The following is a 23,813-nucleotide window of genomic DNA, read 5'->3' as shown; positions in this document are numbered from 1 at the left end:
CACACTTAATGTATTAATCACCTAGTATTTTTTGATGCCACTAGAGGCCTCCCTTCTGAGTCACACTTCTCTCTCTAATGTGATAGCAAAACCAATCTCCACTAGCAAAAAAGTCTGGATGTTGGCAAGGTTGTGGTGAATCTGTTTTGCAGGAGGAGCAACCATTTCTATTATGAAAAGGCAGAGGTTGAGTAAAGGTCATCAATGATACAAGCCTCTCAAATAGCCATTGTGCCCTTTTTTTATCTTCCAGGATTATGATCCCTTTGTTTTTTCCAGGTAATCATATTCTTTTAAGTCAGAAAGCCTCTTCCGTTTCCTAAGATGCTGTATGGCTTTAAAAAAAAAAAAAGAAAAGAAAAAAGGAAAAAAGTCCACAAAATGCTATTTGGAGAGTTGTCTTCATCATACTGTTTTCTTTTAAGCTGTTCAGTCTCCTCTAGGGTCTTGAGCACTCGTGCAGAAGGTTGCAGCTACATTGTCCATGAACTTCTTGCTCTTGAAGAAGAAAGTACCTCTTTTATGAAACCTTTTGGCTTGAGGGAAAAAAGCAAATACTCTTAAGTTTTCCATTTTGGAGAGAATGATGCTGTTTGCTCTGCTAGTGCTGTGCACAATCAGAAAATGAGATGCCAGTGTTTTGGGCTCCACTGGATCATGTGGTGTTGACCATTTTCCTGCACAGATTCTCGTGGAAGCTAGAGAAGACTCTTCATGAAACTGTTAGTTGGAGACAGTAGGTAGGAGTGTGCTAATCGTGCTGTTAATCCTGAACATTGGGAGGTACCAGTGGAACATGATGGCTAAATTTCTGTGTAATTTCTGAGTGTCATGTTGGTCTGAGCAGAACTGTAATTCTTTATAGTTCAGCTGACTAGGGATCTTGTCTCAAAGACCAGGTTTTCTTCAACAACTGTTGAAAGCTTTAATTATGATAATACTGAAGCTGCTCATGATTAGCTTTTCATCTTGTTCTTGAATTAGGGATGGTTATAACTAATTTTCACAAATGAGGCACAAAAGAAATAGAGTTAGCAGTGTTTGACCTCCTGTGCAGTTGCTTTTCAATGGAAAAAAAAAAAACCAAACCAAACATAAATGCTTTTTTCAACTTTTAATTCTAATCTTTTTTGAAAAAATTCCTTCACCTCAATTCAGTTTCTTGGACTAATCTAAGTCACAGAAAATGCAATGCCTCTTAGAGAAGCCTCTGTTTTTCAGGATATTACTAAGGTAAGTTCTGAACCAAATCAGCTACAGGCCTCCCCATTTAAAACATTTTAAAAGTTCTTCCACAGGACAGTCGTATGAAAATTAAGACATTAGTTCCAAAATATCTCTGGCAGTGTTTAGAAAAATGAATGAATATTTTTTTACTCCTCTTAAGTGAATTAAAAAAAAAACCAAAATCCAAAACAACAAAGTTGTCCTTTTGTCCTCTCCATTTTAAGTTTTCAACATATCCTATCAGACCTATGGTTATAAGACTAACTAATCTTACTTGTGTGAATCCTTGGTGTTTTACAAATAAAACTTTATTTCTATGTCAATGCTATTTTTGAAAACACTTTGATACCTGTTTTATGTGAGGTTTTGCAAAACAGGATTATAAAAAAAGTTGCCGTGGAAAAAATTATGTCTCCTAGTATTTCTTATTAACTGTAAAAATAAAGGCAAGGTAGCAAGTACTAGGAAAGTGTGTGAATGTATGTGCACACAGAACCCTTCTGCTTTCAGAGTCGACTTGAAATAGAGCCTTGTGCTGCAAACAGTGTAGGAGCAGTTGTTCCTTTCAGCTGTGCCACTCCAGTAGTCTTATTCACTGATGCTTCTTATTGTCACTTCTACAAACAGGATTGCTGCACTAGTAATGTTCATTTCCAAGCATTTAATCAAATTCTTCACTGTTGTTGTAATGTAGATTATTACGTTTCTCTCCTTAGGCATATTGTAATGTTTTCCAGTCTTTTTTGTGCGTTTTTCTGGAAATTAGCTAATTTCGTCCTGTTCTTTTGCTTTCTATGAAGATGAGAAAGAGTTAAGTTCTGTCATCTTTTCTAGCTGTATTGCTCATAACTGAATCAGGCAGGTTATTTTGCAAGTGTCTTCAACTGGAAAATTATTAAGACTTTTCTTTGCATCCTTCTTCCTGAAGAGTCAGTGGCCATATTTATGAGTGCCCCATCATTCAGGAAGCACCAGAAAAAATAGCAATATTGGCTATTAAAGGTTTTGCTCACCTTCAAAATAGGTATTTGAAAGGTTTGAAACATGAGTGACTAGAAGATTAAAAACTGTATTTCAACTTTATTAATGGTATGCTTATGTTCCCGTTCCTGTGAGGCTGCAAAATACTGACTTTAAATGCCTTTGTTTAGAATAGCTGTTACTCTCCAATATTTCAACTTGCATATCTTCAGTCTGGAAAATATTTTGTCAATGAAATTGCAAAGTATGAGTGATGACTGTGGACCTAATTCTGCTCATGTTGAGGTCAGTTTAGGATAAGAGTAATTAAGGCAATATTAAGCATTTTTGAGTTTAAAGAAGGGGGAGAATGTTGTAAGGTGATATGAATCTCTTTAGAAGAAATGGATATTGGAGCTGAAAACAGGAGAGAAATTAGTAGAACACTGCATAATTGTAGGTGTACTGATATTATTACTTATATTGCAGTTAATCTTCCTGATGTATGGGGAAAAAACTTTCATATTCCATTGTCCCAAATCCAGTAAATTTTGAAGTTGGGTTGTTGGATTTTATGTTGCTGTCTTCTTTTAACAAGGCTCACAATATGGAAAACAGTTGCTGCATTATTAGACCAAGTGTATTAAATCTTCATCGTTTTGGAAATTAACTACTTGAAAAATTGTACATGTCTGAGTTTTTGTCCAGTTTAAATAGGCTTGATTTCCAAATTTTGGTAATGATGCTCCCTTTCTTGTGCTTTGAAGGTTCTTCCTATCACAGTCCTTTTCCAGTTGGAAGATCGCAAGAGGGCAGTGTGCTTCTCGGAGTGACTTGTAACGTTGTTGTTCTTTCTCTTCTTGTTTGTCCAAGACGTACAGCACCTGTGTTTTGAAGGATGCCTCGTACCTTTGTAGGGTTCAGGAGGTGATGTTATCAGCAATGTGAAATGTGTAGTGTGTGTGTAGGTGCCTTTATTTTGTGGGTTTGAACACAAGCAGCCAAATGATGTAGTTTGGAGCTGGTCTTACCTTTTATGAAGACTTGTGAATTTTTGGACAAATTATGCTAGCCTCTTTTGTTTCTAGTGTTAAAACTGAAAAAATAAACCAGATGAGTAGATTTGTGGTTATGCCACAGATCAGACTATTTTGATTGCTCTGTCCTTGTACACATTCTTCTGAGGAACACAAATGAGCCTGGTTGCATGATTCCTTTTTTGTTAGCAAACCAGAGTGCTTACAGTGTCTGATTCTTATGACTCTGCATTTAGTTGCATTAACTAGTAATAACATCTGCAGACTTCTGAAAAGGCGTGGGTTTCTTTTTAAATTTTTAAGAAAAGCATGCTACTGATACTAGAAAATAAATTTCAGTAGAAAGTTTAATCCCTTGTTTCAGAGGATGTCTTTGCTGTCTTTTCCTGAGTCAGCAGTGCCATTCTTAGTTCTCCTGGAGAATGATGTAGGACTGCTACTTCTTTTACTGCTGCTCTTCAGCTAGACTTAGAAAAGTAGCCTGTAACATTTTCTTTTGGCGCTTACCATCAAAGCTGCTTTGGACTTTAAGGCTGAAGAAAAACCTGTAACTAAGGCTTGGTCTTCCCTTCAAACCACAGTGAAATACATTGTGTTCAAGAACTGTTCAAAGATGAATGAGAGTCTCCACATAAGTTCCCCCCAAAAAACCCCAAAACCAACCAAAACAAAACCAAAACTTCTAAAACCCAACAAAACCCCCCCCCAAAACCTCCACAAAACCAAGGCATCTCTGACCTTTTGTATGCTTTAGCCTCCTGTAAAAGGAGGAGCCATATGCAATGTACCATTTCTTCATGTTGAAGGGTTTTTTTACAGAAAGTGTGAAACATCAATAGTTTATCCAAGGAAAAGGCTGCTTTTAAGCTTTTCTGCTGTTTCACCTACAGATAATGTTGCTTTTGGCAGCAAACTTCCAAACACAATCTGACTATTGTAACAGCTTCAAAGGATGTCTACTATCTTCCAGTTGCTTTTTTTTGTACAAAAACCTTGCCTTTTTTGGTGTGGTTTGTGTTGTTTTTGGTTTTGGTTTTTTTTTTTTTTTTTTTTTTTTTTTTTTTTTTTGGCAGTGCTGCTGCTTGGAGAAATCTGTACTGGGCTTATTAAACTAATGGGATGAAAAACATTAGCAATAGGCATCATGTACTGTTTCCATCTTGATGCGATATTCTGTCTTCTCTGTTCTGTATGATGAAGCATCTTACTACATACTAGAAGTCATTTATATATACTGTAGGTCACATATATATATGCACACACCCACTCTCTATAGTATAGCATATATAAGGTGCTCTTCAAGCTGAGCAGCAGAAGATTTAACTGTCACTGTTTTAATCCTAGTAAGGAATTTGCTGCCATTCTGAATCTGTACTGTTGGGTCACGGCACAACTAATTTCAGCTAAACCTGACTCCTGATGCAAGTACTTTGTTAATCATTACAGGGCCTTTATATTGTTTGGTCTTCCTCTGGCTGCAAGGGTATTTTACTGAGAACTTAACAGTAGTAGCAACTTGCTTAGGAAGATGAAGGATTTAGGTCTACTTATAGCCTATTAACAGGCTGATCTGCAGTTGTCATATAACCTCAGTGCTCTTGGCCCTTGACTTTGAAGCTTACCCTTTAAGAAGGGGTGAACTGCATGGGATCATTACTGATTTCTGAAGTTTTGAGTTGAGTTCCTGAAAGGTAAATTTCAGATTACATTTGAGATCAACTTGCCTGAATATTCTACTAAGCATTCAACTAACTTAACATGTGTTAATAATATAGTTTGTCAGTCATCTGTTTTTAATGCTAGTATAGTTGAAATCAGTGTATCTGTCCAAGGGATGTTGCACAAATGTATTGGTTTCAGTCCCTTGGGTTGGTTGTTCCTTGTCTGCTAGCAAGACTCATTTAAGTGTGCCGCAAAGTACACTTCTCTGTGCTGCTATATATAACCTTTGAGTTAGAGTTTTGAACTTGCCATGTTGTGATCTACATCTTCCAAGGCCTTCAGAACTCATTAGATGATAAAATGAGCAGACAAGTCCCTGATAATAAAGGACAACTGATAAAAGAGCTGGTCTCATGTAGACTCGTGCTGGTATTGACACCTTTGAACATAAGGAAAAAAAAAATAAAGTGCTACCTCCAAAGGTAAATTTGGTACTGGCTCACTGGCATCTAACAACCTGGTTTATGTAAGATGTCAAATATTCTGATCTAAAGCAAAACAAGTGAATAAACTAATTCATTAAGTGAAATAAGATTTCTTTTTGGATGAGTTCAATAACTGAGATATTTACTGTCTCTGAAAGTGACTGAAAATCTTATTCATTGCATCAGGATCTGCATAACAGCACATCTTCCTCCTGTCTGGAGCTTATTTGTATTTTCTTATCCTATGCAAACTATGTTTAAGGGCTTTATCCTTTTATAAGGGTTGTATTCTTTTTTACTCCAATCCAACATCTCCAGTTTTTGATACAAGATGAAATATTTGAATTTCCTCTGGTAGAAGCACATTCCTGTTACCAGCTATTAACAAAGACCCATAATCCAGTTGTTACAGTGATTAGTCATTAATCACCACCACCATAGTTTGAAAAAATATAAAGGTCAGTACCTTTTGGAATATGAAGCAGTCTCATAAAAAGGACAGTGTTAGACCTCATCCCTGAACTATAGCTCATACTCTAAAAAGTAAACGCAAATGTTAAAATTCCAGTTGTGTTGAAGTCTTGTGTTAGCCATTGTTTAGGCTGGACTTCTAGTGTGAGACATGCAGCTATTTTTTTAGTAACTGTGGGAATAATCCCTATCAATACATGCTCAGGGAAGAAGCAGTTGCAGCTGAAGGAAACAAGCATTCAGCATTTGTGCATCTGGATTCTATGAGTACAACTATAACTCTACTGGGCCTTTATATCTGTGAACCAACTTTATGGTTGAATCTGATCTACTTTTTTTATTTCCTTGGGTTGGGGAGGATTCTGGGGCATACTGAGAATAAAATCAGTTGAATTTAAAAAACAAACAAACAAAAAAAAACAACCCAAGGCCCCAAACCAGAAATGTTGCATATCTGGGTCATATATGTGCAAAAAATGGTGTTTGTGTTGACAAGAGTTTGCACCCAAATTGCTGCAGAGTAAATAACTGTTTGTCACAGACTCCCAGTTTCTGAGAAATATTTTAATGTTCTTTATGCACTAATTTACCAACATGCAGAGCCTGTTTTTATTAGGGGTGATTAATAGATCTTGAGTGGAATGTTATGCTCATTACCACTTGGAAGCAGTTTCTACAAGTCTCTAAATATTTCAAATGGTTGAAAAGAAAAAATAATATAATTAAAAAATATGCTTTGTAATTTTGAAAAATACATGTGACTTTATTGCAAGATGAATTTGATTTCCAGGATGAATGAGAATCTGTATTTCCTTGACTCTTGTCCGTTTTTATACAGCTTTTCATAAGAACCCATTCTGCCAAAGTTGAAGAATCTTTAGAAAGGTTATTTGATCGTGTGTAATACTTTCAGAATGGCCCAGGGCTGGAATATTAAAGGCATTCTCTATATACCATTAATATTCCAACACTGCATTTGGCAACATTTTGATTCTGAAGAGGGTGCATGAGTTCAAGGTCAGAGAGATTGACTGGTGCTGTTCATTATAACCAATTATTGTGTGACAAATGAGTTTGAGATCAGGCTGAAAATTCTGTGAGAAAAATCAATAGTTCTAATCAGAGCCTTTCAGGTCATTTACCACCCTACCTTTTGTTACTTTGTCAGAAAAGAGCAAGATAAAACCTGGGTGACAGTGCGTTGCCTCCGTATTGTTACTTTCCATTTGAAACATATTTTGATATCTTGAATTATATTAATAGTTTAATTGGTTTTAGAAACTTCTAAATGAGTTCCAATTTGTAAAACTTCATATTTTTTTTTATAAGTATTCTGATAAGATTCTTCAGCTGGTATTAAACCTTTTCTGCCTAGTAAATAGTATATCTAAGTCCTAAACCAGATTTGAACTGTTTGTCTGTAATGAATAGCAAATAAACTTTGCCAGCAGATATACTCCACTAAATAGCCTTAGTTTGGTATCAAGGATAATTTAAAAAGCTCTTCAGAGTTATAGCTTTACAACATCTGAAACAACAATTTTATAAATTCATTTGTATTTTCCTTTGTAGTATCCAGACGAAGATGAAGAAACTAGATTGTATCGTTTGAAGATAGAAGAGCAGAAGCGTCTAAGAGAAGAAATTCTGAAACAAAAGGAGCTGAGACGGCAGCAGCAGGCTGGTGCTAGGAAGAGAGAATTGCTCGAAAGACTTGCGCAGCAGCAGCAGCAGCAACCTTCTACGCAGCAGTCCTACATGCAGCAGGAGGATGACTCCTCCGAGTTCCCCACCAATGGCAGCCCTTACATACCCCACTCGGGCTTACAGACCAGGCAAAATGTGAAAAACAGACTCCTTGTTAAAAAGCAAGATACAGTAGTTCCAAATATCCAACCCAAACCCACAGACTTCCCACAGGTCGGGGTGAATATGCAGTATCAAGGACAGCAGATGAAGCCAGTGAAGCAGCTGAGGCAGACTAGAACAGTACCTCTGAATCCGCCTCAGGCGCCGCAGAAAGTGTTACAGACAAAACCTGCTGCAGCATCACTACCCACGACACAGACTGCTCGAGTGGCTTCGGTACAAGCAAGGCCCCAGGAACTGAAACCTGGTGTGAAAAGGACTGTCATGCAGCGGACAAACAGTGGTAGTGGAGATGTGCCCCATGTCGGCAGCAAAGTCAGGGTGATTAAGTTGTCAGGAGGGGTAAGTTTCCAAGGCTCATCTTGTGTGTGTGTGTTGTCATGGTTTGGTTTTGTGCGTTTCATTCTGTGTAATCCCAAAATAAAAGACGGGCCTAAGTTGATGAGGGAAGTAGCAGGTTTAGCAGACCTTATACTCCATATTTTATATTTTCAGAACTATAAGTTATTAGCAGTTATTCAGAAATTAATGTTTCTTGTAACAGCTTACTGCCAGGCAGTTATCACTGAAATCGCACTGAAATAATACTAATTTATTCTACGTTTTAAATTGTAACTTGAGCCTGAAAGACCCCTCAACTGAGCTCCTTTTTCTTAAGTTTGATAGGTCTGATAATTGGTCAGAGAAAAGTATTTGGATGATTGTATTTAAGGTTCAGTTAAAAAGCTAGGCTCTGATTATTTGGTAGTTGAAGCCACCTGACTTATTTGTGTGCAGCTGCTGGTGTTACTGTGGTTTCTGTACTCAAGATTGTTTTTTTTTTTCTTGGGAAGCATGTTGTGAAACTAATTTAAGCAGTATATTGGAAGGGGATATTTTCTGTTAGAGGCTGTGTTTAAAACGTTACCATTTCACTTCTGCATTTAAATGAGATTTCCTTATCTTTTGATGAGGGGCCTATTATCTGCAGAGTGTCCCCTGAGCACTGGTGTTGTGGAGGACTCACAATGCTGGTCTCATGGCAGTGTGCATATTTAAGATCTGGGGCTTAATACTTAGAGATGCTTAGAAAGTATCTCGACCAAATTTCTTCTGTCTTAATGAAAAGACAAGTTAATTTATTAGATCTCTGAAGAAACTGAACTGGGGGGATATTGTGAGATCATGTTGTCAGGGTGAAGTCTGTCCTCGGGTTTATGCTGAGGAGGAAAGAATGATGTGATGTGGTTTAATGCTGTGGTACATTGGAGGTGTTTTTTGGGGAAGAATGCTTCTTAAATTATTCAGAGCATTAATTAGTGGAACTTGCAGTACTGCTGTAAGTCTGTAATGAAGTGAACAATGTTAACAGGGACTGAACAAGGCCTTGGAGGCTAGTCTTTACTCTGTAGAAATGGGGAGGAAGTAGAAATGTTAAAGTCTTAACTACTTTTTATAAATGTTTTTCTACAGCTCATAAAAATTAAATACACTTAAAATTGTGAGCTGCATAATGGCATTGTGGTCTTTCAAAATATTAACATAAAGGATCTTACTAACTACGTAGAGCTGAAAACAAACTGACTTGGAGGATGTCTAATTCCTCAGACACAGTAACTTAAGTACAGAAGAATAAGGTACAAGAAGTTGAAAGTAAGTGATTCTGTTGGGCTCCAAATGTTTATATATAAATATGTCTGCAGGAATCCCAGTGGCCTGCAAGAGATATGACAGGTTTGTTACTCATGAATAATTGAATAAAGCAATCATGCACAAATTCTTTTATTATGTGGTGAAACAAAACAAGCCAGTTGCCACTGTATACAGCTCTTTGTAACAAATTGTTATCAATGCCCACATTAGCATTCACAATGAAATAGGTTTTTATCATAATGCTCTATTTCAGAAAACCATAAATTATTTGTTTCAGATAAGTCTTACAGAAAGTGGGAGCAATTAGCTTCATTAAATGCATGTGTAACCTCACGTTCATTGTATACAGAAGCAATTTGCTCTGTCCTTCTAAACTTTTAGATACCAAGGTTTTAGCAAGGTAAAGTAGGTTCTTTACATGTAGCCTTTGTTACTTTTTTTCATATTGCAGTGGACATTTTAAGTTGTCCCTCCAACTGTGGAAGAATAAAAGCAAGAATTGCAATTAGCTGTTTAACACTGATCAAGATAGTTGATTAATTTTTAATCAGTTAGTGACAAGCTGAATCTATGACTTTGTTTCTTTGACCACACAGGAAAGAGAAAAAACTGAGCAGCAGGGAGGCCAATCTTGTCTATTTTGACAGGATTTTAAAGAAGAATTAAAAGCTGCTTGGACTCTGAATGCTATAAAGATCGCATTTATTTTCCACTTCTTGTGTGTAGTCGTGCCACATGCTTTATTTATTTTCACAACTTTTGCCTCAACCCGAAACAAAAAAAAAGCTAAATCTCATTTTTTCCTAACCATTCTCATTAGCATGTAATGGTGCTTCCTCCAATTACCTGCCTTTGGCCAAAGGGCTGGCTGGTATCTTTTATTTATATGTACTGACTTGATCCTGCAGTTAAGCAGCCCTGCTGTTAGTCTAATCACTTCTGCCCTTTTCCTTTCTAGAGATCTTTTGTGCAGAGATGTTTTGAATATCCATGTACAGTGAGATGGCTTGTGATTAGACACATGCAGGTTCCTCTTTGAAGCTCTCTTGACTCCTCTTGGCAATGACTTGGAAAGTCCCTTCTCTTTCAGCCTGACTGTGGCACAGCATGATAGTAGAGCCATCAGTTGAAGCAGCTCACTGAAGCCAGACCCATATTAACTCTAGACCAAATTGACCTAAAACAGGAGCTAGTAGCAAGGACTGTTATAAATTTAGTAGGACCATCCGTAGAACTGAGATTAAATGGTGGTGTGTTGATGGTGATTTTTTTTTTTGTTTAACAGTTAAGGAGATGTACTTAGAGTATTGGTGAGATTTATGGTGTATATAGTCAGAACAGAATGGTTTATTCTTTTCAGGGCAGTCTTTCCCAGTCTAAGCTTCTGTTTGTGTTGCTGGGCACTGCAGTACTACTGAAGATCTCTGGCCAACAAGTGGAAATATCCCTTGTTAATTAGGAATGTAAAATGTCCTTTCATCTGTTTCCACAGTATTCTCTCTTGAGAGGATTTTACTTTTTAAGTCTTTTTATGGAATTTTAATGATTACTAAACAAATTTCAAGAAATATTTTAACTTTTCCAGTTTACCTGATGCATACGATGCTTTAATTTATAGCTTCTTAAAGAAAAGGGAAGTAGAAAATGATTCACCATTTACTGTATGTCAGACTAAGTCTGCGTATCAAAGTGACGTGTTAGGTGCTGTCATTAGTGATTTTGTCTGATGCTTTTTTAAACAAATCTGCCCTCTCCCTCCCAATATGCCCAGCCCTTTCTAATACTCCTGTAATTTATGCAGGAGTGGTATTACAGTTAATAGTTTTCCATTTTAATTACTCCTTTAAATGTTATATTCCTTGGAAATGAGGCAGTGCCTAGTGTTGAGCAGGTGAACTTTGATTTTTTTGGGGGGTTTTCTTAATGGAGGCCCAAGTATCTTTTGATAGATCCATTATGCTTTATGGCTTGGCATGTTTTCAGTCATCCTTTCCAGATATAGGAGTTCAATGTATTTACTGAGTATTCATACTAGTATATTTTTCTAAGAAAACATCTGAGATTTGCCTGGCTTGGTGAGGAGCCTGAAGTCAATTCTAAAGATACTTCTAAGAATAAACTCAGTTGTAAGAATAAACTCAGTGAGATTGTAGAGTGATTCTTGAGAAGAAACACCGTAATAAATCACTTAAAAATGGGCTCATAAAACTATAAAAAATAGAGGTGAAAGGACCATAGAAATCATTTATTCTGTCTCAAAGGGAGGGTGAACTCAGTAGCATTCGTGACAGATTTGTCCAGCCTTCTTCTGAGATCTCATTATTGGAGATTTCTTTGGCGATCTGTTCCAGTGTCCAACATGTACATTTAGGAGAATTTTCTTAGTGACCAAACCACATTTTTCACTGCAATTTGAATCTGTGACTTTTTGTATTGTATTTCAAGAGAGATGGGAACAAATTTATATCCCTCTTTGTGTCTGTCTCTCTCTAAAGATCTCTTTACTATTTCTGAGTGCTAATATCCTTCAATCCCTCGTGATGGGCCATACTTTCTAACACCTTCTAGTTTGTGGTGGTCATCTTTGGGCTTTGTGATCAGTCTATCGGTAAATAGTTCTAGTACCAAGTGCAATGAACGCCAGAAAATGGCCTTCTGTGCTCAGAGAGATGTGTGTCTGTCCCAAAGGCCTGAAAACGCTGGTTCTTATGCTCCATCAAGAGCACACCAATCTTTGTCTCTGTGGAAAGCTGCACAATGAGCTTTTTTTATAAGTACATATATATAAAAATACACAAAAATCTCAGTGTTCCCTGCTGGACTAGAAGCAGTATTTTATTAGTGACCATGATTCCTGAAAACCCGCGTTGATGCCTCATCTGAAAAGCTAGAAGAAAGATTTAGCAAGTTCTTTTGTTTGGAAAGTCTGTCACAAAAAAATGTCCTTGGATTGTAAAAAGAAAAAGGGAATTTGAATGGAAGATAAGCAACTTTATTTATATTTAGAGTAACTGAGAAGTGTAAGAGTTGAATATGGAAAAAGATACGGATTGAGATGATTATTGTTCGATAATGTAATCTTATCAACCAACTTTGCTTAATGTTTGTACTTGTTTCTACTTGCATGTGTATGTTCAAGTTTAATTAAAAATATTTGACTTGAAAGCTCTATAGCGCCTTTCATCTAAATATGCCAGGAATTACGAACACTAAGATTTTTGGCATTTGCATGACATGTTCTTGAGGGATCCCGTCACCCAGCTCTGCAGTGCTACCAACTGCGAGCAGCAGCACAGGCAGTCTTGCTGCATACTCTCATTACTTTTTCAGAAGCAGGAGAATGTTGTGGTTTATTCGTATCCCACTAGTTGAAGGAGACATGGATACTGTCCATATTATATCAGCAGCAGAATGAAGGAGCTGCAGAAGCCGTGATATCTGAATGACCAGATGCCGTATATGTAATTTAGTGTCAAAATGGGCAAGACCTTTTAAGCAGTACTAATGTAAATGCTGTTGAAAAAGGATTCTGCCTGATACAACATCCAAGATTTCACTCTGGAAATATTTCACAAGTAGACAGTAATTTGTTAATTCCACCTCAAAAAAAAAAAAAAAAAAAAAAAACCAAACCAACAGATAAAAAAAGGAAGTCAGGAAGCTCTGTGGTATTCTGGTTATGAAAAAAGGCACAGTATTTTCATGTAACATTTGAAAATGAACAATAAATCCTGTCCTCCCAGATCTCCAGTGAGGGTGGTCCCTGTGGAGACAGAATATTTCAGGGCTTGGGGGTAGTGAGGCAGGCTGTGCTGTACTGTTTGGGGCATGTTTGGCTACTGGGAAAATGAAATACAAGGGCATGAGTGGACACAGCAACTAGAGGGACTGACAAACACACTAGACACAAACAGTACTTCTTATGGGTTTGTAATAAAATTCTCAAAAGAGTGAGAGATATCTACCTAAATTGAATTTAACTTTGCTGTAGATACCGTGGAACTGAAGTGCAATAAAGTATTTTCTGTTGTAGACTGCAGAACAGGTTTCTCCTTTTCCTCAGGAGACTTTTAAATTGTATGTTGAAGAGTACTGCTTCCTCCTGAACACCCTGAAAGCAAGGCATTTGGTATTGCTTGTTGCTCTTCTTAAGTCTCAAAGGAGAGGTTTTCTGCCATTGTGTTACAGGGCAAAATTCATACTGATGTCATGTTGGTGTTACAGAGTATCTAGTAGCCCAGTTTTCTGCTTGGAAATGACTAAAGGCAACAGTAACACTGTTAAAGTGCATTACAAAGAGAAAAAAGTAGTTTTCAAATGCAAAGTAACTGAATGCAATCTCTGAATTCGGGGGTGGGGGAGGGAGAAATGTGCAGATTTGTCCAATTTCAATTCAGTTTTTTGAGAAGTCACAAACACCTTTGTTAAATGGTACTTCAGGTTGGCCCAGTGGGAGCAGACCTTTCATACAGAGGTGTGGCGCTGAGTTGGGAGAGTCCTGACACTTGAAGTGCTTGGGGAGGGAGGTAATGTGGGTTGTCTGTGTCAAGACTGTGTGAGGAGCTTAGGGCAGCACACCAGAGGGATTCAACTTGCCATTAGTTTTAAGCTTCAAGGGACATGAACTAGGAAAAACTAGACATGACACAAGAAGGGAAGCTCCAGTTGTAGTGGTTCTGATATTCAGTACTGGTTTTCTGTGCCATAGCTGGTGTCTGACTGAGAAGTGCTCCTTCAGGAGCTTTGGGCTGTCAGCAGTTTTGAATTGCTGATATTTTCCAAGAGGAGCCTTTTTTCTTGGTGATTTCTCTGTGTGTCCAATCTTCCCAAAAATTCTCTGTACAAAAAAATTATCCTGGAGACCAGCAACTGAAAAGGGAACCAGGAAACTTGGCTCAAAAATGTGTTTATTGACATCTACATTATGTGTTTTCCAGACAGCAAAGAGTAAAAAGGAAGGTGCTTCTGAGAGTACTGTATATATCCAGTCCTTGATTCGTCCTTGATACAACCTTGATTTTGCTGTAGCTTTGTCACAGAATTTATATATTTTTTTTTTTTAATAATGAAAAGGTGAGTGGTTGTACTAGAAAAACATGTAGTCGTGATGACAGCTGATCAGCTGTGTTTCTGTCACTCATGGTGAAACTTCAGTGTAGCATGAGTATGGCTAGGATTCTCTAATGTCTTTTTGGCTAGTCCTTCTCCATGCCTTAGTTCTCCTCTCAGACAGATGAGGAGATACATAAGGTAAATATTCTGTTAGTACATGGGATTAAATGGAATTAGCCACTTCTTTTTAAAAGACATTTTCATCTTGCTGTTGTGACTTTTCATACACCATTAGGCACAGAAGAGAAGATAGTCATTGCATCGTGGCTCTCTGAAGCAGCTTAGCATTGTCTTTTTATCACAGGAAGGGAACTGTTACTTCATTTTATTTAGTTACTGCTTAGTTTGGGTGCTCTTACTTCAGGTAGGTTTGCTCCATGCAAAAGTTTTAGACTGGGAAAAATAACCCATCATTCACTGGCCAGCACCAGAAGTGTATCTTTTTTCTGCTGTGGTTGTTCTATCACTTCTGTGCCTGATGTGGCTTATTTCTGAGTCAAAATTAGACCGCTAGTATGTCTTAAACCAGTTGTTAATGATGAGTTATCTACTGATAGAGTAGTGTATTCTAGCCTGACTGCAGGGTAGGAGTTCAAGTACTGCTATTCTTGAATTTAAAAAAAGAGACTTCTAAATGTCTTGAGAGGCCTTTACAAAAGGGTCTCCAGGTGTTTCTCACTAGCATTTGACAGATTGGAAACAGATCTTCAGCTGTTCAGGAGTGGTGCTTGGTCATGTCACTTGGTTGTGGGATATTTGGTAAGTGATTAGGCTTCCTGTTCCCAAGTCCCCAGTCTGTCAACTGGTCATATCAAAGTGGTAAAGCATTTAGAGCACCAGTCGAAGAGAAAGAGCTGATTATTAGGGGTTTGCCTTGAATATGTGTTTCTGATAATTGTAGTGAGAAAGTACTTCTGTATATTAGAATAAAGTCTTTCTTGCTCTACATGGATTTTTCTTTACTGTTTTTATCTCTTTGTTACATGGGCATCACAGCTGTTGGTGTAGATGTCTGTCTTTTTTACTGTAGTCAGTCACAGTATCGGTAGAATACAAGTTTACATATGAAAACCTATATAGCTGATGAATGGTAATTGCTCTTGTCCTTGAAGTGAAGATTAATCTAGTAACCTAAAAGATGGGGATTTTTCCCCCCTCTTAACTACTGTGATACTGTAGAAGGTACTCATTTCTAAAAATATTGACTTAAACTGGTAACAGATGAGGGGTTTCTCCTTTCTTAAAGGAAATCAATTACAAGACATTTCTGGATTGAGATTTCCCTGCAAGATTTAAGCCTCCATCATGCTACAGAGAATTTGAGTTATAGTGCATCTAAGAAAAGTTGAAAACATTTTGCTTCTCTGTGTTATTTTTACACAAATCAACCCAAGTGTATTTCCTCTAAGTGCTTTATCCAGCATGCGCATCCCTTTGCTATTGGGTGATTTTGAATTAGCTTTATAAAGATTACATGGATAGACACAGCATTGTCGTAGTTAATAGAAACCTGTGCAGTGAGGTCTATGGGCTGCAAGATCACTAACAGTGCCAATGACAGTGAAGTATGGCCTTATCGAAAGGAGAATTCATAAGAGGCTGCCCTGGGACACTGCACCACTGTCCTTCTGTGTATCCTGACAATGTTATCTGTCCTCTCAGTACGGAGTATCAAATGTCTGTCACGAGTACAGAAATTAATTTAATGTCACCTGAAGACATGCAATTAATCTTTTAGAGGTTTTCATAATACCTTTACAGAAAGAGTTGCCAGTTTGGCGGATTTGGATTTTGGGGTTTAGCAGAAGATAAGGAAAATTAATTTTTCATCAGGGTTAATACAAGCTAGCAGGGCCACAAAGGCTGAGAAAAATGGTTTGGGAATTTGTCAAGTGTTGTCACTCTAGAATAATGCTGCTTAACGTCTGATAGGTGTAATCAAGAGTTGAGATTTCTATAGAGGAGGATTAATCAATTTGCTCGCTACAGAATGCAAGTTGGTGATACCATTCCTTCATGGGGTTTAAGAATGAAAATAAGATTTGATCTGTCAAATTGCAAGCAGCTTTGACAGTATCAATAGGCATTTTTATCAGTACATTTTAAAGCATTTGTTATAAATAAATTTGTCCTGCTAATGTTGGTGGCAAATAAACCTCATCTTCATTGTAAAATTGTCATAATGATTATGATAGCTTCAACTTGCTAAATTCAAGCAGTCCCTCATAAAATTCAGCTTTTAGAATTTGTGATCTCATATTTGACAGAATGGTCTTTATGTTTCTCAAAACACAACACTGGCTGTATATATATACATGTATGTATAGTGAAAGAGTCTTACTGTTGAAAAAAAGCCTTGATAAGTATCAGGGAATTGGTTCTAAAATTCACAGCCATTGAATGGCGTAATTTCTCTTTTTTAGTCCAGTTTCCAATCCAACTCTGCAGGCTCTTCCACAGTAGAAGTCTGAAAACTTTTCACATGTAGATCAAATACTTCTGCTTCAATCTTCTGAGTTTTGTTTAATTATACACAGTATTTGAAATTAACTTGTTTTGGCATTGCTAACAGTCTTGCAGTACTTGAAATTTCAGAGATAGTTTTTATGCTTTCCCCTGAACAGAACTCCTGCCACTTAAAAAAAGGTATTTTCATTACTCCAGAATAAACCAAATAATGATAAAGTTTTCATTCAAGAGAACTCTTTCCTGGCTGTATATTAGGATGGTAGACCTCTTATAAAACTTGAAAATTCAGAGCTTGAAGCTAGGAATGATTTGTAATATAGAAATTAAGCAGTAGATATAACAGAAGATCATTCTTCCTTTGTTGATTTGCAGATAAAGAACAGAAATTCACTTTTCTGATGAGGACTTTAGAGGAAATTTGCAGTATAAAATCAGAGCTTGTATCAATCTCAGGTCTCTATGGTGGACTGAGAATTACTCTACCTGGTTTCAGCCCTTTGTGCATCAAATTGTATGAGACAGGCCATGATGATGAATAGATGCATCTCTGAAAAATTTAGTGGTATCCTGTGCATCCCAAAATGCTATAGAAAAAAAAAAAAGATAATGTATTTTGACAAGACTTAACACTTCAATACCACCTTCTGTTGCTACGTGTTTAAATTTGGGGAGGGCAGTGATGTAAGCTAATGACAAATCAGCAATACAGAAATTGCCTTTAGGAAAAGCAAAAGTTGATTTCAAATGAGTTAGAACTGAGCCATTTTAAGTAGAAGAGATGCTAGCAATTTAGCTTCTATGATTTAGACGTCATTTTGGGCAGCTCCTGCAGTACAGCTTCAGTTCACTTACCTGCTTGCCTGTAGCTTTGCTCTGTGTTTTGATTTACCTTCTGGCTGCCAGCTTATTGTATACCTCAAGAGTTAAAATCAGGACTCAACATATGTACAGTAATCTTTACAATCATACATCTTTTTCTCCAAAATGTTAATGTTCTTATATGAGCATGTGACCTGTAATGTTCTGAAGTTTTATAGCTTTAAGTCCAGATGTTAAAAGCTCTTTGTGGAAGTTTTGCATGACTTAGTTCTTCACTGAAGTGCCTGAAGAAGCCACTAATTGTCTTGCATAGAAGTATAAAAGATGATGTTGCTGGCGAGTCTAATTTGCCACTAACTAGTACTACATAGGTTGTTCAATTTGGCTTGGACAATGCTTGTCCTTGCACTGTCATGTCTTTAACCCGTGAAAAATTAATTGGTGCTAAAACTTGTTATCTGAGCCTGTGTTGTTTTACTTGTTAGGCACATAGTGACCCAGGAGTCATGTTTGGTTTTTATTTTCTTAAAAAAATCACCAGATTTTGTCTTCAGTTGAAGCCAGGGCTACCTGTAATAGGAAACAATGTCTTGCTGAGTTTCAGGGAGCACTGTTAGTCCTTGAGCACCAAGCTGCTCGCTCATGGACCTCTCAGAGTGGTGCTGCAGGTTCATCTCTGCTTCCCCTCTTCGGGTCATCTTAAAAAGAAGTAAATGGTCAAAGTAGTAGTATAAAGAAAGGGTTTGGCCCGATTGCCCTTTCTTCCTTCTTGTTGCAGGAACAAGCAGATCTTGTTCCATCCCCCTTTTCTTGCCCTATAGACTTATTGTTTTGTATAGGTTTTCTTATTTCTGAAATGTATTAATTCATTAAAAAGTCTGAAGAAGTTTGTACCTTTTAAGATTTCTGCAGGAGCATCATGCTAGCAGTGAAGCCCAAAGGTGTTATTTGAGACCTCAGCAGGGAACAAACCCCATCAAATTTTTCATCAGTGTGAACCAATGTTGTGAGTTTATGGCTTTGACTCTGCTATAGTTGTGTGTTTTAGTTTATACAGTTTTATTTGGTGATAATTAGGCTTGATAGTTAAATATTTTGTGATTGTTGGTCATACTAGCCTTTTATGGGAAATGGTTGCTTGATTTTCAGGTTTCAGTTATGAACGTGTTCGATGTGTTTTCTGCCTGAGGGCTTCACTCTCAGATGCTCTTGCGATGTGCTGGGATTTCTTTTTGGTTCAGAAAGAAATTGTTGCAAATATTTATGGTTGTTTTCCACAACAGGCAGTTAGCAGAGATTAGATATTAACTCCTGATTATTGCCTTTAAATTCCACCTAGAATTTTTTTGTTCCTTTTAGTTTCATCATCTTCAGCTGCTTTAGGTTTGAATAAAAGAAATTATCTGATCAGGGCATAGGGCTTATGGTGGCACTGATATGGGAACTAATACCAAAATGAGGATGATTTAATGCTGTTTCCTGGTAAGGATTTGTTTGTGTGCGTATGTTTGGGTTTTTCAGGAGAGGAGAGGAGCTGTTGCTTTTATATTTTTGAGCAGAAGTTGAAGAAAGAGACTCAGAAGGGAAAGCTTTATAATTCCTCACTGGCTACTGTTCTCAAAGGTTTATATACAGAATTTTCTGTAAATCCACAGAGCCATTCAGTTTAGCACAGCAAAAACCCATTTGATTAAAAGTGAAAAAAACAGATGCAGTTTTCCGTGGCTTTCTTGCTTTGGACACTGTAGATGGAAGCCCTTAAGTGGCAAGAACTTCAAGATCTTCCCTATGATGGATTGTGCTTTTTAAGCATAGATGGTGCAAGGGGATGATGAACCTGATTTTGGGGGGATTTCAGTTGTCTATGATTGAAGTAGTTGAGTTCTTGAGAAGCTGTTGCTTACATATATTTGGCAGTACAGAGGATTTAGGGGTGTGAATTCTGCACTAGTAAACTTGCAAATGTGAGATAATCCTAGATATCACCAGACTATCTTCAAATGATAGTGAAGAGACTTGGTAATCAGTCCTCAGTAGGGGGTTTCTTCTGATTTTTATGTAATCCTGGTAGAGACATAATGATTTATACTCTCAGTAAAAACAATCTTGCTCTTAGACCATAAACCTATTCCTTCTGCAGCCTTGTATTTTGTCTCCTTATCCACAAGAAACATGAAGTCATCTGGTTTGTGATGTGTTACAGATGCAGAAGGAGTTTTGACTTGTGAATATTTAAGGAAAGTGAATACAACTTATGTAAATAAAGATGCTTTCACAATTTAAATATTTTTTTTGTCTTCAGACATGCCTTTTACTTAAGAGCTTTTGAAGGGTTACCTGACGTGGGTTACGGGCTTTAATGATGTCTTCCATGTGCAGATATAATGCTCATTAGCATTTGAGTTCTAAAGTTAAGAGTCCAGTCAAGGTATAGATACTGCCATGGAAACCATGCAGTAATGTGATGTGCTTTATAGATGCAAAAGTACCTGATCATTTGTTGGGCTCTGCTGTCTCTTGCTCAGTGGAGTGTTTTTAAGTGACTGAGCTGATCTGGATAGCGGGACGCAAGTTCAAGAATCGTCTTTCTGTACGTAGGAAAAGCTGAACTGTTTGGGTACAGGCAGTGGAAGGGAATCATACTGCTCTCTTAGTTCTTGCAGCTTATGCTTTTACTGTGCTTGATTATGCTGAGAGATGCAGTGGAAAGAGCTATGTCGGATGAGAGAGGCGTTGAGGTGGTGTTTCATTGTGCTTGTGATTATAAATATCTGTAATAAGAGTTTTATAAAATAAACAAAAAACCAAATCCTTGAGGAAGTTGCCAGTATGGAGAGTGTTTGAGAAAGGAGGCTGCTTAAAAGGCTGCTGGTATAGAAGTTGGCAAAATAAGTATGCACTTCAAAATAAATACCAGCTTTTAACTAAAAAGAGGTTGAAGTTTTAAAGATGAGCAGAATATTTGCCTGGTTCTTCCAGCCTTCATGGTTCTTTGCTGCTTCTTCTGCAGTGTGTATGGAAAAAGTAATACAAAAATAATGCACAGCATAGTTCACATGTAACCGGGGAAGGAAGAATGATGTGGAAAGAGAAGTGAAAACACCTTGCTGCTTTGTATATGTAAAGACATTTTTGAGCATTGTAATTATAATAAAGTCTGAACAAAGTCAACTGTTCTTCAGATACAGTGGATTTATTTTAGGCTGAAGCACAATTTCCAGGCTGAGCCCTTGCACACACCTGCCGTGGCCGCCGGTTTGCTTTAGTGGGCAAACCGCTGGGCACCCTGCGCTGGGCGAGCGGGATGTGGCAGGAGGCTGTGCAGGGCAAGGGTTTGCAGTGCCTGGACATTGAGCTGCCTGTTGTGTTGTTGATTTCAGCAGGGGGGAGAGGATGCTGGCTTTTTTCACCCAGAGGGCCAGCCCCAGAGGCCTCAACAACCCCCGGAGCCGAAACAGCAGCCAGTGCGGAAGGTCACATTGACAAAGGGAATGCAACAGCAGCACCAACAGCAGCAGCAGGCTCAGATCCATTCACCAGCTCCTCAAGGAGTCAAAAACATCCAGGGAATCCATCAACCTAAAAAGGTGATTTTCAGATGCATATTGCTGCTAAAAGTTTGACTGTCTAGCTGTGTTGCTCTATTAATAACTAGCATTCTGTTTGTCAATTGCTAGCGCAGGGCTGCATGACCCAGGACATGCATAATTGCATATAAAGCTTTTAATCTAGAGAGACCTGTTTGTGCCCAGCACAGACTGGCGATGCCTGCAGGTCGTTTCATCTGCTGACTTTCTGGCCAGCACAGTACTCCCTGGGGGAAATGCTTGTGTCCTGAGAATAGCTACTGTAGGAGGTGGTATCCACGGTGCTTTCTGGCTTTAAAACTAAGAGTTTTTCTGAAGTTGTGCATAAGCTTTTATTTTGGCTGCTTCCTGCATACGTGGAAGTACACAGCAACTATTTCAGCATGCTCTTCGGTATCACTCAAAACAGTTGGTGATCTTGTAATTTGATTTTTGCACTGATCATGCACTGGGAGGAGGCAGGGGAGAGGGTTCGGGGGGGGCAGTGGCATGTGCCTTCTCTGCATTTTCAAACTGGCACGCTCCCTGAAAATAGGTGGTATTTTGTCTTTTAAGTTATTTCTTGGTTTTTAACTGTTGGCCATAATCTTCCAGTTTCCTGTAAGGATAAAGTTTCCTTGCTGATGCGGAGGGGTGAAAGTCATTACCCTCCATAGGCTTTGCAAGTATGAATTGAGAAACCGTGTTGAGTGTTAACTCAATGTGAAGTGTTAACTCTGTTTAATGTTTGTTACTCTGTTTCATTGTTGTTTTTGCCTCTCTCCAACTGTTCAACCTTTAATTTGTAAGAATTAAATCCATGTTTCCTGTTCTAGCAGATACAGTAGTGCCAGATCCTACAGGATTTGGTGGAAAGGAACTTTTAAAAAAGTAATTTTAAAGTTACTCAGCATATTCAAGTACTCCGTGCTGATAATGGACCAAGAGTTGGTAGAAATAGACTGGAGGTGCTTGAAGCACTTTGCTGGTCTTGTGGATACATTAAATTTACCCGTGGGTTGAGAAGATAAAAAAAGAGGGGGGGATCTCTGGTCTGTTTTTTTCTGGCCAGATTCAAAATACAGGAGGCTGAACACATGCTGCTAGTGTGATCAGTGTTGAAAACTAGGTTATATATTTTGGTCTGAGATCCTCCACTGCTTGGTCAGTCTGTGCTAAAGCTGAGGCTTTTAGCCTCAATGCAATATATAATTCACTATCCTTCTAAAAGAGGTTTGTATAAGCAGTGGATGAATATGTTAATAAGTAGCCTTTCAAATGGGCAAACAGCAACAAGCTGTTTTAAATCAGTGCATACTTTAATCAAGTCTTTCAGAAAATCACCAACTTTTGTATCATCTGTCAAATGCAGCGAGAAGAAGCACTAGGTAAGTAAATCAAAATACTGTTACTTTTGTTGTTGGCAGGTCATTATGCACGGCAGAGGCAGAGGAGTAGCAGGCCAGATGGGCCGAGGACGCTTGATGCCAAATAAACAGAACCTGCGAGTGGTGGAGTGCAAACCTCAGCCCTGTATTGTGTCAGTTGAAGGGCTTTCTTCATCAACTACTGATGTCCAACTGAAAAACCTGCTGATGTCAGTGGGACCCATTCAGGTAGGTCAACCTCGGTTTATCATTTTTGTGCCAAAAGGCTTTCATTCCGGAAAGCTCAATTAATTCCCTGACACTAAATACAATGTGTGTTTATTGGTAATTTATGTTTGAAGGCACCCCTACCCTCACACGCTACACCTGGTAGCAAAGACAAGCACATGATGATATTGCAGCACAGGAGATACGGGAGGATTTTGCTAACCATCATATTCCTGCTGCAAGAGTCTCCTTCATTTTGGAGTTCCTGTGCTATCTCAGTTATTTTCTTAGACATTACAAGCCTGTCCATTCTGCGAGGTTGTTAAAGCTGAATGATCATATCAGAGCAAATGTGGTTTTGGTTGTTGTCCTTGTTTTTATTCTTGCAAATACCCTCATTTTTGACATGTACCTTTTCCCATCATTGCAGTCTTGGGGTAAGAGCACTTAATGACCGCTACCCAGTGGAGGTTTTGTACCATGTAGCACCATCTAGTTTTTCAGATTAAAACACACTCTCCTCTGAAGGATTTTATTTATCCTTTATTTTTTATAAGGTTCCCTAGGAGGGCCCTGTGAGCAAGGTTATCTCACACACACACACGCAGTGGTATATCTACTATGAAGCTTCTGTTTGTAAACTGCCTCCTGAAACTGATGTTTCAGTTAAACTGACTTTAGGAAAACAGGAGGTTTTCATAGCACTGAAGGGCTTAGGAGGTTCTGTCTGACTCATTGTTAGTACGTTTGAAAATACTAGTTAATGAATAATGAAACATACAGAGGAGGAGAATTTTGTTCCTTTATTTTTTTTTCAGTTTTGAGTGCTCCTCTAGACAGGATGAACATTTTCAGACAAATGCAATGCATGAATTAGAGCTATTCTGTGAGACTTTTTTATTGGTGGGA

General features: G+C 38.0%; 1 protein-coding gene across 4 annotated transcripts in view; it reads left to right on the top strand.

Annotated features, from left to right (window-relative positions):
- The window catches only part of RBM33 (RNA binding motif protein 33), a 104,849-nt gene that overhangs the window by 61,311 nt on the left and 19,725 nt on the right, over window positions 1-23,813 (top strand). For 2 of the 4 annotated variants that reach the window (XM_042802284.1, XM_042802282.1), the window contains exons 15-17: window positions 7,415-8,053; window positions 21,124-21,330; window positions 22,737-22,925. In XM_042802284.1, coding sequence (XP_042658218.1) covers window positions 7,415-8,053; window positions 21,124-21,330; window positions 22,737-22,925 — 1,035 coding nt within the window. The remainder of the gene's footprint in view (window positions 1-7,414; window positions 8,054-21,123; window positions 21,331-22,736; window positions 22,926-23,813) is intronic. The other 2 variants (XM_042802283.1, XM_042802286.1) reach the window with 2 other exon arrangements.

Source organism: Tyto alba, unplaced genomic scaffold, assembly GCF_018691265.1.
Source record: "Tyto alba isolate M040663 unplaced genomic scaffold, T.alba_DEE_v4.0 Super-Scaffold_38, whole genome shotgun sequence".
Lineage (NCBI taxonomy): Eukaryota > Metazoa > Chordata > Aves > Strigiformes > Tytonidae > Tyto > Tyto alba.
Note: the sequence above shows the minus strand (reverse complement) of the source record. Positions and strands in the feature narration are given on the sequence as shown.